The 19,504-nt window shown below is 37.1% G+C and overlaps 1 protein-coding gene across 3 annotated transcripts in view; it reads left to right on the top strand.

Moving 5' to 3' along the window:
• The window catches only part of RALGPS2 (Ral GEF with PH domain and SH3 binding motif 2), a 167,249-nt gene that overhangs the window by 60,880 nt on the left and 86,865 nt on the right, over positions 1-19,504 (top strand). For all 3 annotated transcript variants that reach the window (XM_004372854.2, XM_023728069.1, XM_023728070.1), the window contains exons 5-6: positions 8,959-9,042; positions 17,559-17,648. In XM_004372854.2, the coding sequence (XP_004372911.1) occupies positions 8,959-9,042; positions 17,559-17,648 (174 nt within the window). The remainder of the gene's footprint in view (positions 1-8,958; positions 9,043-17,558; positions 17,649-19,504) is intronic.

Consider the following 19,504-nt stretch of genomic DNA (forward strand, 5'->3'; position numbering starts at 1 on the left):
CATAGGTGGATGAATTTATGTCTGGATTCTCAATTCTGCTTCATTGGCCTGTGTATCTGTTGTTGTACCAATACCAGGCTGTACTGACTACCGTGGCAGTATAAGAGGTTCTAAAATCAAGTAGTGTGAGGCTTCCCACTTTGTTCTTTTTCTTGAGTAATGCTTTACATATTTGAGGCCTCTTCCCTTTCCATTTGAAGATGGTGATTTGTTTCTCCATCTAATTAAAAAATGTTGTTGGAATTTGGATCGGGATTGTATTGTATCTGTAGATCACTTTGGGGTATAATTGACATTTTTACAATGTTGAGTCTTCCTATCCATGAGCAAGGTATGTTTTTCCACTTATGCAGGTCTCTTTTGGTTTCTTTCAGTAGTGTCTTGTAGTTTTCATTGTATAGGTCTTTTATGTCTCTGGTTAGATTTATTCCTAAGTATTTTATCTTCTTGGGGCTATTGTAAGTGGTACTGATTTGGTGATTTCCTCCTGGAAGTTATCTTTGTTGGTGTAGAGGAATCCAACTGATTTTTGTATGTTTATCTTGTATCCTGATACTTTGCTAAAATCTGCTGTTAGTTCTAGTAGTTTTGTGGATTTTTGGGGGTTTTCTGTGTATAAGATCATATCATCTGCAGATAGAGATACTTTCACTTTTTCCCTACCAATTTAGATGCCCTTTATTTCTTTTTCTAGCCTAATTGCTCTGGCTAGGACCTCCAGCACAATGTTGAATAAGAGTGGTGATAAAGGCCATCCTTGTCTGGTTCCTATTCTCAAGGGGAATGCTTTCAAACTCTCTTCATTTAGGATGATGTTGGCTGTTGGTTTTGTATAAATGCCCTTAATTATGTTGAAGAATTTCCCTTCTATTCCTGTTTTGTTGAGAGTTTTTATCATGAATGGGTGTTGGACTTTGTCAAATGCCTTTTCTGCCTTGATCGATAAGATCATGCGATTCTTGTCTTTTCTTTTATTAATGTGATGGATTACATTGATTTTTCTTCTGATGTTGAACCATCCCTGCATACCTGGTACAAATCCCACTTGATCGTGGTGAATTAATTTTTTGATGTGTTGCCACCAAGTGTGTGGTGGAGGCTCTCACCTACAGTCCTACACAGGCATGGGTGATTGGTGTAGTCACAGGCATCCGGCTGCAGCAGGGGGACACATGCTGAGCAAAGCAGGGCCTGATGGCCACCCCCGAGTGTCCGGGAGGGAAGCGTGACCCTGTTCACTGGAGCGCATTGGTGGGTAGGTTTTGCAGCCGGACTGTGAGCACCCAGTGCTGTTGGCTGTATGACTGGGAGGCATCTCTTATTCTTGGACCCCTATCGCAGGTGGCTGGGTGGCGTGGGTGGAGCCACCAGTCCTCAGGCCCCTGATGTGGGTAGGTGAAGACCCTGCTTAATGGGAAGAGCAGTGTCAAATGTCACGAACCTGCCACTTCACAGCTGAAACAATTGAAGTTAGACTTCAGGTTTATACCCTGTTGTCCTGTGGTAATAAGGGCCTGTACTGTTGAAAGGGGCCCACACAAGTCTACGCAGGGGAAAGGCACTCAAAGTCCGTAAACCCCTTATGCATGTGCCTAGGCAAAGGAGCTGTGCTTACCCTGAGTTCCTGCCTTAGGGGAGCCAGCAGATTATTTTTTCCCTTTTTGTTAATTTGTTCCCTCTCCAAGGCCAGGAGAATGGCTTAGGGTGCATGACGAGTCCTACTTCCAACCCAGGGGACTTGGCAGTCGCTGAAGCTGTCCTGAACCCAGTGCAGAGCAGGGAGTGGGGAGGTAAATGGGAGAGAAGTTTTTCCATAAGGGGGGGTGTTTTTGATCTGCGTGGTAGGCCAGATGCAAGTTCTTATCTTTCGCCATTTGAAGGCTGCTCCTCACTGGTCCTGGATGGCTGAGTAGATGCTGCCGCTGGGTCTCTCCATGTGTGGAAAATGTCTCCCGAGTGCTGCTGCTTGCCTCACTGCTCGCCCCCGCGCTGATCCGGGCTGAAGGGCTCCGGCTCCCGGTGGGTCAGGTCTGGCAACTCCTCGCTGCTTCTGAACCATCTCTCCTCCCCCTGCCACTCAGTCTGATACCTCAACTTTGCCTTTGATGTTCAGGGCTCCTAGATGGTCACATGTAATCGATCCACTTGTTTTTTTGGGTCTTTATTGTAGCGTCTGACTACTCCACCATCTTGGCCCTGCCTCTTCAGGATTTTCTCATTTGATCATGAAGAATTATTTTCTGTTAGAAAGTTCTTACACATTTATAGGGCTTCTCCCCAGTGTGAGTTCTTTCATGTTGAGGAAGCAATGACTATATTCTGAAGACTTTTCCATGTTCATTACACGCCCAGGTGTTTTTTTGTTTTCTTTTGTTTTTGTCTATTATGAATTCTCTGATGCTCTGTAAAGCTTCTGTTTCTTCTGTAGGCATTGGTACATTCATTACACCTGTGGGGTTTCTCTTCGGAGTGAGTATTATGTGTTTCAGCCCAGGGTGAGTTATGAAAGAAAGCTCATCTGCAGTCAGATTTTATTTTCAGTAGCAATTCTGTGGTGCTTTCAATAAGGTCTTAAGTTAGGGATGGCCTATTCTTGAAATCTGCACTGTAGTCATTACGTTGATGATGTTTGCCTCTCATAAGGTTCTTATGTATTCATAAACAGGCTCTGATTGAAGGTCCTCTGGTGTATATTACATTCAAAAAGTTTCTCTTTAGTAGTATTCTTTTCATACTGGCTAAGAAATGTACATTGATTGAATGCTTTCTCATATTTCTTGTGCTGGTAAGGTTTCTCTCTGCAATGAGTGGCTTCAAGTCAAGTAAGGAGTATGCCGTTCCTGCAGGATCTCCCAAGTTACCTCAGTGTGGATTCTGTTTGTATGAATTTTCTAATGTTGAGCAAGGGAGGAGCTGCTCTGGAAGGCTTTCCCACACTGATTATGACACTCATAGTGTTTCTCTTGTGAGTGTTTTTAGGAATGAGCTGTGCCTACAAGCTTTCCACATACGTTACATCCAGCTGGTTTCTCCCCATGTGAATTCTCTGATGTTCAGAAGCTCTATCTTCCAGCAGTTGTTTTCCTACATTTATTACATTCGTAGTTACCTCACCCCACTGCATGAATTTCCAGGCTTTAATGTGGCTGAAGCCTCCCTCTCTTGAATGAGTTTTCCAAGCTCTTAACCAGTACTCCACCAGGGCTCTGGTTATCATGTTTAGTAAGGTATAATTACAGATCATGACTTTTGCATACAGGCAGTCCCCGGGTTACAAACGTCCGTACGACCCATAGTTACAAACCAACCCTTGTAAAGCTTAGTATATATTAAAAATACAAGGTACAAACAACGGTTTGTAATAACAATCAGGTGCTACTTTGTGACGTGCATCAAAACATTATTATTACTGTATTATTATGTTAAAGATGTCTTAGTGTATCTGGAAGTGTTTCATTAATGTTTTTTATGCATAGAAGGGTACACTATATACAAGACAAACATTTGATTCACTGACGTTAGGTACCAACTGTAGCTAACTTACTTAGATATGTAGGTACCTAATTTAGGTACAAATTCGACTTAAAGACAGATTTAGGAACGGAGCTTCTTCCTAATGTGGGGACTGCCTGTATTTATGTTCATAGCATTTGTTTTTTGCAGAGGTTTTATTCTGTTAGGTTCTAAGTTGTTTCCAGCATCTCACTTTCACTAGGCTCTTTTTCTTGAAAGGATGGTCAGTTATGTAATAAAGTCTGTGCTCAGTCTAAGGTTTTTACCCAAATCATAATGCTTATGACTTTTCTCTTGAGTAAGTGTTTTCCTGTTAAAGAAGCCATCTAACTTTAAATGTCTCTCCTGCTTTTTCCAGACCTTACTCTTACTGGTCACAAACATCCAGATTTCTTCTGGATTGATAAGACAGATTTCTCCAGAATCTGCATCTCTTTTTCTTGTTACAACTTGATGATTACACCTAGTTAGGAACCCTGGTTCCCCAAAGACGCCTTTGCTATCATTAGTTGGCATTAAAAACCAGTTACTGTTGCGTCAACTCTGACTCATGTCAGCGCTGCGTATGTCAGGGTAGGGTTTTCAGTGGCTGATTTTTTGAAGTAGATTGCCAGGTCTTTGTTTTGAGGCACCTTTGGGTAGACTCAAACCTCCAGCCTTTCAGTTAGCAGCCTATTGCATTAACCATTTGCACCACCCAGGGGTGGATGGAGATATACCTATCTATCTATCTATGTATATATATAAATGTTTTATTTTTTTGAGAGAACTGAACGTCTGTCCCTGACCTTTTTAAACTCATTATTTCTGTACACACATCACAAACACACACATAGGTAGGTATTTTAACCTACTTTTAAGGGAAAATTGGTCCATGGCCTAGTGTAATTATGTAATTCTTTTATGTATAAATTATATTGTAAATAATGAAAATATTGGGAAATTTTTATTATCCTTAGCATGCAGCTGTTTTAGAAATTTGAATATTTTCCTGTACAGTTTGGAATTGAGCCCAGTAGTCCTTCCTACAGAGTGCCCGTATCAAATAAAATTGGAATGCTAGTGACCAGGCAGTTTGCAGGGGCATCAGTCAAGTGTCTGAGTGACTGATAGAAGAAAATACAATAAATAGTCTGATAGAAAAAAGTTCCATACTTTATTTACTCTAAAAAAACCAAACCCATTGCCGCTGAGTCGATTACTACTCTTAGTGACCCTGTAGGACAGAGTAGAACTGCCTCATAGGGTTTCCAAGGCTGTAATCTTTACGGAAGTAGGCTGCCACATCTTTCTCCCGTGGAGCAGCCGCTGGATTCAGCTGCCAGCCTTTCAGTTATCAGCCAAGTGCTTAACCACTGCATCCCCCAGGGCTCCTTTTTGTTCTAATAGGTCAGTAGAATAAGTCATTTAAATTTACCAATAAACATAACCATTAAAAAAAAAAAAAAACCATAGATTTACCAACAAACAGACATTAAGGTACAAAGAATAGATAAGGTCCTTCTGTATAACTGGGATATCCTGGAGATCAAGGAAGAATGCTGGTTAAATGAGGGAAAGTAACTAAGTACTTCTGAATCTTATTAAAACATTTCTGAAAAGCTTACAACTGAGTAGTAAATAAAAACTCATGAGATATTTCTGACAATATGTGTAAAGAGCTTCCTCTGTGCAAACTGTGTGTATGCCAAGAGACTATGATCTTGACAGCATCTAAAGTTCCAACATCAGGAATATCATGATTCTGTTTGTATTTTAATGAAAATGATCATTTGCATTAGAAATAAAATGTAAACAATCCATGAAGAGTATAAGTGAAGGATTTGAAGAAAGCAAAGGAGATGTGTAGACTTAAAATTTTTCTTGTAGACTGGAAAAAGTATTCTGTTATAAGCAATGTAGCTGTTTTGTCAATTCATATTATTGCCATTCCATCACCATGAACTTCCTTAATATAGTAAAGTAAGGCTTAGATTAAGACTAAACCAAATACCAAATCTGTTTCCACTGAGTCAATTCCGACTCATAGTGACCCTATAGGACAGAATAGAACTGCCCCACAGAATTTCCAAGGAGCGGCTGGTGGATTTGAACTGCTGACCTTTTGGTTAGCAGTCACACTCTTAACCTCGGCACCACCAGGGTCCAGATTAAGACTAGAGGTTGTAAAGAGGAAACTTGCTGTTTAGGAGAATAGATACATCACGGCATCAGCATTGGTGGTAGCAGAAGGTAACTCCTGCTTTTATCTCTGGTCGCATTATAGAGGCAGCTTTAACATATTGAGAGGATGTAAGAGGAGAGGATGGGTGTGTATTCAAAAAGGGAAGTGGTGGTTTTGATTTAACATATTACATTGGATTTATATACTTTCAGAGCATTTTCTGTTGATTAAAAATATAGGAGTAGTGGTCAGCACTTCTGTGGTTGACACTTTTCCCAATAGCCATATAGACTGAATGCTAACAGACATGCGGTATCTCTTTAAAGCTTACCGTTTTGAGCATAAAGATACCTCAGCAATAATTGTCTTCAGCTTGTGAGGATTTTTTCCCCTGTCTCTTACATCCATCACTTTTTCTTTTCTTCTCTCCATCTCTGTCTATATACTGGTCTATATTGGCCTTTTCTCTTCTTCTATCTATAGGTATCCCTACAACATCACCCTTAGAACAGTACTTTTAAGAGTGTTGGAACCTACAAGATGAAATGTAGATCAAGAATTTCACTTTACAGAACAAATCTAGAAGACATAAGAGAGCTGTGACTCCTGTGAAATTCAGTAATTCTTTCACAGGGTAGGTGGTCATCGGTTGGGGTGTTTTGCCTTCTCTTGTGCTTCCAAAGTAAACTTGGCAGAAAATTGGGCTTCACAGTTTCATGGTTCAAAATGAAGCTGTGACTATCCTTTCAAAATTGCCTTTATATATCTGAGTTGCTATTTGAATATTTCTTCTTCACTGCCTGATTTAAAAAGTACAAGTCAGATCCCGTTGAAGAAATTTTAAGGGATATCAGGCTGCTGTGTTTCATTTAACCTTTGCTAAAAATGGAGGCTTATTTACATACTGCATTCAACCTGAAACAGCCCTATTCTTAAGTTAGACCCTAAAAAGAAAAAAAATCCTTGAATCACTAAGTTTAATTCCACTTTTTGGTGTTCGTGTGAGATGTTTTAGTATAGAGTAACTATTGAGCAGCCTGATTAGCTGTCAAATATACAGGATGACACTTGAGGGAAAATTTTTTAGATTATGTTCTGGTCTGACTTGTAGGAAGACCCTAGCATCTGAGACAAAAAGAGATAAAGACAAAGGGAAAAGCAGTTTTTTCTCACTGAGAATTTTAGTGTTGGTTGAGAGAGGCAGAGGTGAGGCAGGGCAAAATTCTATGTCGTACAGTGTGTTTACTTACTCAAATTTTGTTTCTTTGAACTAATAATTCATTTTAGTTTTCTCTGTATTTTCTGCCAGAAGTGAATATCTCTGTCAATATGTTCAGACACATCAGGTATTCAGGTAATCTGTTTTATCTTTTAGAGGCATCTCTTTTGTAATCTCTGTTCTCTTCTTCCTGTCTGGACTGTTGTTCTTAAGGTCTGCTTACAGCTTGGTTCCAGGATCTCCCTTTACTATCAGTCTGGGTAGTCCCAATATATATATTTTTTTCTTAGTTGACTAATTTGTTTTGATGGAGTACATACTCTAGTAGCCCTATGCGAATAGGCACATAGAAGGCAAGTTCTCTGAGACTTTCATGTCTGAACATGTCTATTGTCTACTGTAATACTTAATTGGTATTTTTATTGGGTATAGGCTTCTAGGATTTTGAAGGCATTGTTTCAGTTGTTTTTTTTTTTTTTTAACTTTGGTGTTACTGTTAAGAAGTCTGATATCTTCTGATCTGATCCATTTTTCCATATGTTATCTATTCTTTTGTTTTTGAATCTGAAAGATTTTGTGATCTCTTTGTCTCCAGTGTCCTGCAATTTCTTGATGCTATGCCTTGGTTTTAGATATAGGGGGCAGAGGGGAGGATAACTGGGTACTAGGCAGACCTTTTCTTGTCCTTAAGCTCTAGGACATTTTCTTGAATTACTTTTTTGATAAGTTATTTTTGTTGGCTATTTTTGCTGTTTTTTCTAAAAGATTTTATCACCTTTATCTCACAACCTTTCTGTTGACGGGTTAATTTCGATTATTGTAGCTTTCATTTCCAAAAGCTCTTTATTTCGTTCTCTGAATATTTCTGTTTTACACCTCTCCTCTTTTTGATTAATGGGTACAATATCTTTTCTCATCTGTCTGAGAATAATTATTATACAATTTTGTCTTTTCCTTTTTGCAGTTTTCTTTCTTTCCCTGCTCTAACTCAGTTTCCTTAGAGTTCCCGCCTGTCCCCCAATGTGGATTCTCTCTATCTCTGTCTCTGATGGTGGTTGTAGTATTACAGCAAGGTTCTTAACCTTTCTGGACATTGGATTTCTTTGGCAGACTGAAGCCTATGGAACGCTTCCTTTAAAATCAAAAGGAAGTTGGTTCTATTAAAATATACTTATCAAAATATTTTTTAAAACTATGATGTAGCTATATGTGTGCTTCTACATATTTAGTAAGATCTAGAGATGACTCTAATAACTACTATAATTACAAAGTAGTGATGAGTGTAAGTGATATTTGATATATTTGCACTATATGTAATGTGATGTGAAAATATCTGTGATTGTTTTATTGGTGACAAAGGCACATGTATTGCTAATACCACTGTAATCTGTAGCCTACATTTATAATTGAAAGGAGTGTGTCTTATTTCCATTAGAGGTTAACATAATTTTTTTGACATCCATGTTCTTACGCTCTTTGAATTATATTGATAGACCCTTCAAATATTTGGGGTCATTGGCTGTCAGCTCAAAGCTGAAAAGCTGCTTGCAAGCTCTTAGTGATTGAATAAGGATTGATAACTAGTGGACTTCACTGTATGTTTTCGGATGCTCATCTTTCATTATCTGTAGATCTTTCCTCTTGGGATTCAAATCTCTTCAGAGAAGAATCCTCCAGTCTCCTGCCTGTGAAGTGTGAGCCTTGGTATCTCATGTTCTCATAGCCGAGTGCAGGGAACTGCATGGTAGGGGGCTGGGAGTTCTTTCCTGTTTAGTATATAGCCTTTCAATTAATCACCCTCAAATAATACATCTAAATGCTTATTATCTTGATTCTCCAATTTTAGATATGATTTATTGGCTCTACTACAGAAAATAATTTTGCTTTCTTGTATTCTACTAAAATTTGCTTTTGGATTGATTCAACTGAATGGTTACATTAGATATGTTCCTATTAAATAAAGTAATTCTAAAACCATCTTTAATGCTTGTAAACCCTTAATATAACAAGAAAACTGGACTATTTCTTGAATTTATATTTAATTTTCACTTTAATATTTCAGGAACTTTCAAGTTGTGGATGGAATAAAAAAGAAAAATATAGTTCTGCACCAAATGCAGTTGCCTTCACAAGAAGATTTAATCATGTGAGTTGATAAAATTTTGATAATTTCTGAAATTTGATTCCTTAAGACATAATTTTTCATTAAGATATAGTTTAACTTTTTATGTTAATTCTGGAACATTTTCAGCCAATATCTCTTCAAATATTGCCTCTCTGCCTACTCTCTATTTTCCCCTTCTGAACTTCGAAGAGTTCGGCTGCTAACCAAAAGCTTGGCAGTTCGAATCCACCAGCTACTCCTTGGAAACCCTATGGGGCAGTTCTGTGAGTCGGGATAGACTCGACGGCAACGGGTTTGGTTTGGTTTGGTTTTTTTGGAATTCCTATTGGAAATTTTGGAACTTGACATTCTTTCCTAATTGTCTCTTAACCTTTCATACTTCCCATCTATTTCTTTGTGCTCCGTTATGGGCAGTTTTCTCAGATCTCTATTTAAGTTCACTGATTATCTTCGGATGTGTCTTACCTGTTTTAAATCATTGTGCTTTTTACACTAGCATCATTTTCTTCTGTTTTTTTAATTCTTAAATCATTTTCAACATTTTATTTATTATAGTTTCTGTTTTGTTATCTGAAGTCCTTGAGGATACTTATTCTGTTATTTCTGCTAATCCTTAAAAGTTTGTTTTCGTATGTACTCTGTAGCATTGGGTTGGGAGCTCATGTCTGTTTAAGCTTTACCTGTGGGAATTTGCTGCTGCCTAGATTGAGAATATATCCCTTCTGAGAGGCTTTTTGTTTGTTTTTATCAGGTACCAAGGGCTATCACAGAGCTATTTTTTGTGTTAAAGGTTTTGCTTGGGGAACATCTGTACTCCTCTATAGTAAAAATTTAAACTCCTAATCCAGTTGAGGGCAGGCCTTTGGTTATGAATTCTTGTGAAAAGCTTATTTTTTGTCCTTAACCACCAGAGCCTCGGCTAATACAGACAGACCTCTCTATTGTCTCCCTCTGACAGTAGGTGAATTTGTTAAGTCCACATTTTTACCAAGATAATAGCCCTTTGAGGATCCCTTAGATAGAAAAGCAGGGGGATGTGAGGCCTTATGTTATGTTTTTGAAGTAGTGTTAAACCCAAGCCCCTGTGTCACTGAGACAGGAAATCCTCCAAGGTAGCAGTAGTATCAGCTCTTGGAACTGCTGCTTTGCTCTTACTTCCTTCGTTTTTGGCCTCTAAGGAAATCCCTTACTTTCCTCTTATAGCTCAGCTGTGCATTTTTTTAAAGTTTATTATATTTTCACTTAGCATTTCTAGAGGTTTGTAGCAAATATTTTTTCTGGCTGTTTGGTTCACAGTATTCCCCAAAATGGAAGTAGGTTAAAGTTTTAAAAAATTAGATTAAATCCATTACTAGGGGCATAGGACAAACTTGCCTTGTACTGAATTGCATATTTGAGCGATGTAAGAGTTGTGTTCAAAAAGTTTCTGAGATGGTTAGAATTTATCATCACAGTAAAAGAATATCATCTGGCAATAAATTCAGTAAGTGTAAATCTCACCCAATACCAGTTTCTGTCTGCTTTGGGCCCCCTCTTATGCTTTTAAATAGTTGTGTTTTTATATTTTGTAATTATAATTAGACTAGCACTCTTAAAACACAAGCTACTCCACTGTTACCAGAAGTGGAGCACTCTTCCACCTCTTTAAAAAGTATGCTTTTTTTCTGATTATTGAAATAATGATAGCTATATTAAAATTGAGAAAATTGCTGGAAAATTGAACAAGTAGAAATGTATTAAAAACAAGAAGAAAAATTACCCAGAGTTGACTGTTGTTAACGTTTTAGCATAAGTCCTTGAATTCTTCATTTTTTTCTTAATGCAGTAGAAATCATGTTGTACATATAATTTATAGCCTTATTGTCTTAACATATCAAAATACTCCTATATCATTAAAATTACTTTGGGAACATTTTTAATGACTGTGTAATCTTCTGTCACTTGACTATATTGTAATTTTAATAATTTGTCTCTTGGATATTTCTGTGATAACTCTCTTTAAAGTTTAACGGATTTTTGGCTGCAATTGTAAGGTCTTTGTAACATCTTTATATGATTAGAAAACCCTGAATAAAGCAACTACAGTTCAGTATCTATGAATAAACATTTTCTAGGATTTACATACTATTTTATGAAATACTTTATACACTTCCAAGAACATTTGCAAAATATTTGTTTGAACTGTATGAAATTGCTGATGTTTGGCCATTTTTAACCTACTAAAATGGCTAGTTCATATGGCTAACCTAATGTATGTTAAGAAGCATCCTAATAAACAACTGTGAATTTACCACCTAACTCAAGAAATAGAATAGCACCAAAACTTGAAGTGTCTTACGTGCCTGTCCCTCTGCCTTCACTAAGAAGTTAAAATGTTAACTGGACGTTTTTGTGTGTTGTTTTTTCTTTTCTTTTTTTTTTTCCCAGTTTGGTTGGTTTCTTCTTCTTCTTTTTTTTTTTTTTTTTTTTTTTTGACTTCTGTAATTCCTGTATAGATTTACCAGGAATATTTGTATCCCTAAAACAGTATGTTATATAATCTTATTTTTCAACTTCATAAAACACAGCATCGTACTACATATGTTCTTCTGAATGGCTTTTGTCACTCGAGTGTGTTTCTCTAATGCATCCATGGTGATGCATGTAGCTCTGGTTCATTGATTTTCCCTGTTCTTTAGGATTTCATTGTATGAATGTATCACAATGAATTTATCTGTTCTTCAGTGGGTGGACATGAGGTATGTTTTCAAGTTGTTTGCTGTCATGAATGTCACTGTGAATACTCTTGAGAGTCTCTTGATAGCACATGTGCAGTAATTCTCTGGGCAGTAACTTACAAACTTTTCTGACTGTGGCCCATAGTAAGGTGAAATATTTTACATTGTACCTCGGTACAGACACACAGCTGAAACAAATATTCTGAAACATTGTTTACCTGTTGGATAATACGCACTTTGATCTTTTCTGCTCTATTTCAGTTGGAAAAAATTGCTTCTTAGACTCACTAAATTGATTTCATAAAACAGGATTGTGATCTGTTTGAAAAACTGTCCTTAAGATATATGCCTAGATATAAAATTTTAGTCATAGAGTATATGCATGTTTAACTATACAAGATAATGTTTTGTTTTTCAACATGTTGTACCAGTTTACATTCCCATTAGCAGAGTACAAATTTTCATCACTCCATTCGGTATCATCAAACTTTGCAACCTAATTGGTATACAATAACTTCAGCTTTCATTTTCATTTGATAACTATTTCTTAAGTTCCTACTATGTCCTGGGCACTGTCCTAGATGTGGGATGTGTCAGTGAACAGGACAGAGATCTCTACCTTCATGGACCTTTCAGTCTAGCTCTTCCCGGTTTTAATGTCACTTTTTTTTTTTTTTTCATTTTTACAAGTTCTGTCATTTCCAAATCTCCCTGGTCGTATTTATTATTCTCTTTATTTCCTATTTTTAAACTACTTATTGTCAGATAAAACATGGACACGGAAAACTACAAGACAAAGGTATGATTTAATGAATTATTGTTAGGCAAATATCCTTGTAACCACCACCCAGGTCAAGAAGTAAAATTTTGCCATCCCGCCTAGAAGCCCCTACGTGTGCCTCGATCCAGTTACCCCCCTTTTGTCCTCTAAAAGTAACCACTGTCCTAACTTTTATAGTAATCACTTCCCATGTTTCTTTTTACAGTTTTATCATCTAAATGTGGATCCTTCGACACTATAGTTTAGCCTTGCCAATTTTTTTAACTTGATAAGTGTTGAAGAATTTTTAATGTACAATTTCCCCATCCCTTTCTTTTCCAGTGGAGGAATTTATCTGTGGAGAAACCCAGGCATTTTGGCCTGTAGAGTTTCCCACAGTCTAGATTGCACTGAGCGCACTTTAATATGCCTTGTGTCTTTTGCAAATTAGCAGACTGTTGCCAAGGTTAGATCAGACTGACATTCATTTCCTTTGGCAAGAGTATAGGTTGTGTTTTGTTTTTTCATCAGGAGATGCATAATACCTGGTGGTTTCTTCTGTGATGTTAGCAGTTCATCTAGATCAACTGATTAATTTGAGATTGTTAAAAGGTGAATTCTTATTTTATTTATTATCATTTTTTTTATTTATTAGTTAGCATTGTTTTATGAAGAGATATTTTCCCTCATCTGGTATTTGCTTACCCAGAGGTCCATTTACTACAGCAAAGGAAGGATAAATACTTGCTTCTTTATTCCTTTACTTGGCAGTTTTGAAGATAATGAGTTGGTGTTCTGTTTCCCTCTGATGGTGATCAAGTAGGTTTTGTTTTTTTTTTGTTTTTTTTATTATGAACTTAATGGATTTAAATATATATGGGGTTTCAGTTCATTGCAATTATTATCCTTATTGAAACTCATATTGTCCCATCTTTGGCAAGTGAGAGCCTCTTCAGGTTGGCTTCCACATCCTTTTTCCATGACCCTAGTAGTCTTTAATGCTCCTCCTTAGAAGCAAGGATGGCAAGAGTATGTGTCACATACTTTGGACATGTTATCAGGAGGGATCAGTCCCTGCTGGAGAAGGACATCATGCTTGGTAAAGTAGAGGGTCAGAAAAAACGAGGAAGACCCTCAATGAGATGGACTGACACAGTGGCTGCAACAGTGAGCTCAAGCATAACAACAATTGTGAGGATGGTGCAGGACTGGGCATTGTTCTGTCCTGTTGTACATAGGATCGTTGTGAATGAGAACCAACTCAACGGCACCTAACAACAACAAGTAAAAACCAAAAAACCAAACTCGTTGCTGTCAAGTCAATTCTGAGTCATAGCAACCCTATAGGACAGAGTAGAACTGCCCCCATAAGGTTTCCAAGGAGCAGCTGGTGGATTCAAACTGTGACCTCTTTGTTAGCAGCCAAACGCCTAACCACTGGCCCCACCAGGGCTCCGACAACAAGTAGTCTTTAATAATTTCCTTGCCATCTGGTATGCCAAAATGTTCCGACTCATTTTGTGCATTTCTTGCTCCCTTCAGGAATGAACATTTCTTTAAGAAGTCCTGGTTTATTATAGTAGGAAATGCTATTTCAGTCTGGTTACCAGGAGTGCTCATTGCTACTGGGGTGACTACAATTTGCAGGACTTTCAGTGGATATAGTTAGGATATCTATCTATCATCTATCATCTGTCTATCTATGTCATACACATACACAAATATTTAAAGATAAAACATCTCATGAGTTCATATGGATACTTCCAATTCAAACTCAGGACCAAAGTTTTTGCTTCAGCTCTTCTATATTAAATCTGTATGTCCTTTCTCCACATTCAGCATCCTGGTTTCCAAGGAACACAAGACATAATAGAATATTCTATAATTACTCATTTACTTTATCTTACAGAATATACAACAGTCTCAAATAACAATACTGATACTAACAACATCAGTATAGTTACTGAAAACATAAATTTTTTGTGTATGTTCTCTCTAGTCTCCCCCATTTTTATAATTGTACTATGTATTATCAGAGCATGCAGCCATATGTACTGTACTCTCACTCCCTTCTAACCTTCATTTAGTCGACTCTGTGTGTGTGTGTGTGTGTATGTGTGTGTGTGTTGCTTTAGGTGAAAGTTTACAAAACAAATTAGTTTTCCATTCAGTAATTTATACACAAAGTGTTCCGTGACACTGGTTGCAATCCCTGCAGTGTGTCAACACTCTCCCCATTTCTACCCTGAGTTCCCCATTACCATTCATCTGGTTTTCTGCCCCTTCCTGCCTTCTCATCTTTGCTTTTGGGCAAATGTTGCCCTTTTGGTCTCATATAATTGATTGTTCTAAGGGGCACTTTCCTCACGGGTGTTACTGTTTATTTCATAGGCCTGTCTATTATTTGGCTGAAAGGTGATCTCCGGGTGTGGCTTCAGATCCAAGTGAGAAGGGTGACTAAGGGCCATAGTCTCAGGGGTTCCTCCAAACTCTATCAGACCAGTAAGTCTGGTCTTTTTTATGAATTTGGATTTTGTTCTACACATTTCTCCCACTCTGACTGGGGCCCTCTGTTGTGATCCTGGTCTGAGCGGTCGGTAGTGGTAGCTGAGCATCATCTAGTTCTGGTCTCAGGTTAGTGGAGGTTGTGGTTTGTGTGAGCCATTAGTCTTTTGGACTAATTACTTCCTTGAATCTTTGGTTTTCTTCATTCTCCTTTGTTCCGGACAGGAAGAGACCAATAGGTGTATCTTAGATGGCCATTCGCAAGCTTTTAAGAGCCCAGATGCTACTCACCAGACTAGGAGGTAGAAATTGACTTTATGAGCTATGTTATGCCAATTGACCTAGATGTCTCCTAACCCTCATTTTGTCTTAATTCTGTGAATAAGTATTATATATTTAATGCTTACTACTGTCCTTCTAAAGGATCCCTGGTGGCTCAGTGGTTAAGTGCTCGGCTGCTAACCAAAAGATCAGCAGTTTGAACCCATCGTCTGCTCCATGGGGAAAGACGTAGCAGTCTGCTTCCGTAAAGATTTACAGCCTTGGAAGCCTCATGGGGCAGTTCTACTCTGTCCCATAGAGTTGCTCTGAATCAGAATCGACTCATGGCAACAGATTTTTTTTTTTTTTCTTTTTTGGTTTTTTATTATCCTTATGTTGATGTCTCTAGTCATTTTGGTTGTCCGAAGCTCTTTTGTTTGTCTGTGCATTATTCAGGAAGGACTTACTGGAACAGTAATCCCTGAGTTCTTACATGTTGGTGAGTTTGCCCGTGCTCTTTACTTTTACTGAACAAAAAAATTATTGGCTCATATTTTCTTTCCTTGGTTATCTTTGATATGTTACTAATTTTTTTTTTTCCTGGCTTAAGGTGTTGCTGTTGAAAAGTATGGTAATTGAATTTTCTTTTCCTTAAAAATCACTTCCTCTTTTTGTCTAGATGCTCCCCAATTTTTTTTCTTTAAAGTTCAATAATTTTATTAAAATATGTCTTAATGATAATCATTCTGGGTCTGTATTCTCAAGTGTGGGTGGCCTTAGTTGGGACTGTCAGCTGGAACAACACGTGGTCTCAGGGTAGTTGGACTTCTCACATGGTAGCTTAGGGCCCCCAGAGAGGGTGCTGTAGCAGTCAGGACAGGAGCTGCATGGTCTTCCGTGACCTCACCTTGAGAGTCACTTAGCATTAATTTCACCATATTCTATTCACTGAAATAGTCACAAGCTTGCCAAGATTCAATGGGAAGTGACTTACACCACGATTTTCAAAGGGAGCAGTGACAAAGAATTTGTGTCCATATTTTAAAACCACCACAGTATTTGTCTTAAAATTTGTTTGACATTATTAGATTGAATTAATAGTTGATATTTGCAGTGATTATTGTTAAAATATCTATAGTCTAACTTTTGATATTTTTTAGAAGTAAAATTTGTTAGAATTAGGTAAAATTATTGCCATTAGTAGCCCAAATATAGTAACAAGTATTAAGATACCTTTTAAAAATATGTGCATTTCACATTCACGTTTACACTTGTTAAATACATACATTTTGATAATTTATAGATAAAAATTGCAAGTAAAATCTGAACTGTTTTTCATTTTAAAAAGTGAAGAAATGTGAGGCAGTAGTATTTAAAGCTATCTTTTGATCTAAGATTTCTAACTGCATCCTGTTTTAGCTTTGTGTGAGTTTTGAGCTTATTTATAGTGCTTAGATTTTATTTTGATAGTACATGACTAAACTATGTCACATACTTCTTACATTGTATCATATGGTAAGCACACTATTTGTACCAGAGTAGAGCATTTTAAGTAAACCAAGTAGTTGGCTTTCTGATGAATGATTTTTAATGTTTTTCAAAGAAATAAAAAAGATCATTTCATTGAATTAGAAAGCATTACAAAATTTCTAAAATACAATCTTAATTTTAGAATGAGAGCTTACATATATTTTTCTATTATATTTTCTCTCATTTTATTCCTACCAAGAAAACTGTATGGGACTCTTCACACTTAGGATTCTGCTCAGCATAAATAAATGGCAACATGAGATTGTATAGCCACAGAAAAACTTGCTTATAAGAAGCATCTTTTACAATGTCTGACCTTAGGGTCTACTTAATTCTGTCACAATGTTTCAAAATACAGCAAAAAACACTTGTATCTGTTTAATGTTCATGTTGCGTCGCTCTGATTTTATTGCATTCTCTTTCCCCTCAAAATTTGTGTTCCATAGGGTGTCCAAGGAGCGGCTGGTAGATTCGAACTGCCGACCTTTTGGTTAGCAGCTGAACGCTTAACCACTGCACCACCAGGGCTGCAAAATTTATGTTAGCTTTCACAAATTGAAAAACACAGTGGTATTCTCGTGTGTATACACACACGTATCTGTATCTATATCTGTAGGTCTATATCTGCCTGTCTCTGTATATTAAGGATATGCGACATTTGAAGATTGGTTATATCTTGGTGGTGAGCCAAGGGTTTCATCATTAATTTGACTCCAGTGAGTAAAGAAGCTTGCTCTTTAACTATTTTTAATTTTTATTTGCAGGTAAGCTTTTGGGTTGTTAGAGAGATTCTTCATGCTCAGACGTTAAAAATTAGAGCGGAAGTTTTGAGCCACTATATTAAAACTGCTAAGGTAAGAAGAACTTGTGTTTTTACTTTTGAGATCAGCCATTCAAAAATGTATGTGAGTGACTATTTGCTTGTGACATTTTATTTACTGTTTATTGACACTGGGAAATAAGGCCTATTGATTAATATAAGTCAGTTTCTTAAATCAGATGCCCTTTGTCTCTCCCCCTTTTCCTGTCTTCCTCCCTTTTCTTTTATATCCTTCCCTCCTCTCTGAGTAACTGAATTATGATCTATTTCACTAGATAAGTAAATAGAAGTCAGATTATAGTGAAGTGGGATACTTGTGAGATATTGGACTCTATTCTGCAAGTGATAGAGAAAGCTATATAGGATTAAGTAGAATTCATGGTCAGTAATTTACTTTTGAAATAGATGACTCTGCCAGCCATGTGATTATTTTTAAAAGAATTGTGTAAGTACAGATGTTATCAGATAGTTAATTGAGCGGTTATTGTTTGGCATAGATAATAAATGCAGCAGGAGAAATGGAGTGTGGATTTCAGGGATAGCCAGAATTTAGAGAGGAGGATGGAACAGGACATGCCACAAGAGGATACCAAGATTTTATTGAAAACTTTAACAACTCCAAATTTGTGTTAAGTTCACTAACAAATGTGGTCATTGTAGCCAGGTTCTTCATTACTTTTGTAATGAATACATAACTTATCTTACCTGTGAATGAAGGAAAATAGAATAAAATGAGGATACCATGTTTATAATTTTTATGTCAAAACTTTTATGTTTTTCTTGAACATGTGGGAGCAATTATATTCTAACAAATTCTGTGACACTAGGTGGCAGAGCTAGCCTTTCTAAAAATTTGATATTTTGCAGAAGTGTCAAAAAATTTTAAAAACATTCTTGGTGATATGGTAGATAAATACTGATTTTTATCTGGTAGAAATTCATGACTTTTCCGTAGATTCTGAATTTCCATTTGTTTTCTCATGTTTGTTAGGGTTTTTTTTTAACGTACTCATATATTCCATTCAAAACTCCCACATTTTGCCCGTCAAATCTACCATTATCCTTTTCATCAAATAATAATTTAATTCCAGTTCAGACTCAGCTTTTTATTGATTTTTGATAGCTCTTGCCTTCATTCCAAGCACTAAGCATCATTGTTTTTGTTTTGTTTTTTGTTTGTTTTTTTTTTATCACTGTCTCTAAATCCCTCTATCCTGATGCTCTGCCTCCCATATTCAGGTCTTTCTCTTCTTTTAGTAGATTGTATCAGTTAGCATTCTCCAGAGAAACAGAACCAGTATGATATATGTGTACACACACACACACACACAGAGTGGGGGGTTTATTTTGAGGAATTGGCTCAGGCAATTATGGGGACTAGCAAGTAGAAACTCAGGCAGGAGTTGATACTGCAATCTTAAGGTAGAATTTCTTTTTCTCCAAGAAACCTCAGTTTTTGCTGTTACAGCTTTTCAGCTGATTGGATGAGGCCCACCTACATCATCAAGGGTAATGTTTGTTGTTGTTAGTTCCCGTCAGGGCAATTCTGACTCATGGTGACGCCATGTTACAGAGTAGAACTGCTCCATAGGATTTTCTTGGCTGTAATCTTAATGGAAGCAAATCGCCAGGGCTATCTTTTGTGGTACTGCTGGGTGCGTTTGAACTGCCAACCTGTATGTTAGCATAAGCAAGAACAGTTTGTGTCACCTAGGGACCTAATCTCCTTTACTTAAAATCACTGATTGCAAATGTTAACCACATCTACAGATACCTTCACAGCAACACCTAGTGTTTCATTAAATAACTGGCATAGCCTAGCCAAGTTGAATCCCATAGATGCAAAAGAATATTTATAAAATATATTTAAGATATCAAAAGAGTGATAAA

The sequence above is a fragment of the Trichechus manatus genome, unplaced genomic scaffold, assembly GCF_000243295.1.
Source record: "Trichechus manatus latirostris isolate Lorelei unplaced genomic scaffold, TriManLat1.0 scaffold00021, whole genome shotgun sequence".
NCBI classification, from domain to species: Eukaryota; Metazoa; Chordata; class Mammalia; order Sirenia; family Trichechidae; genus Trichechus; species Trichechus manatus.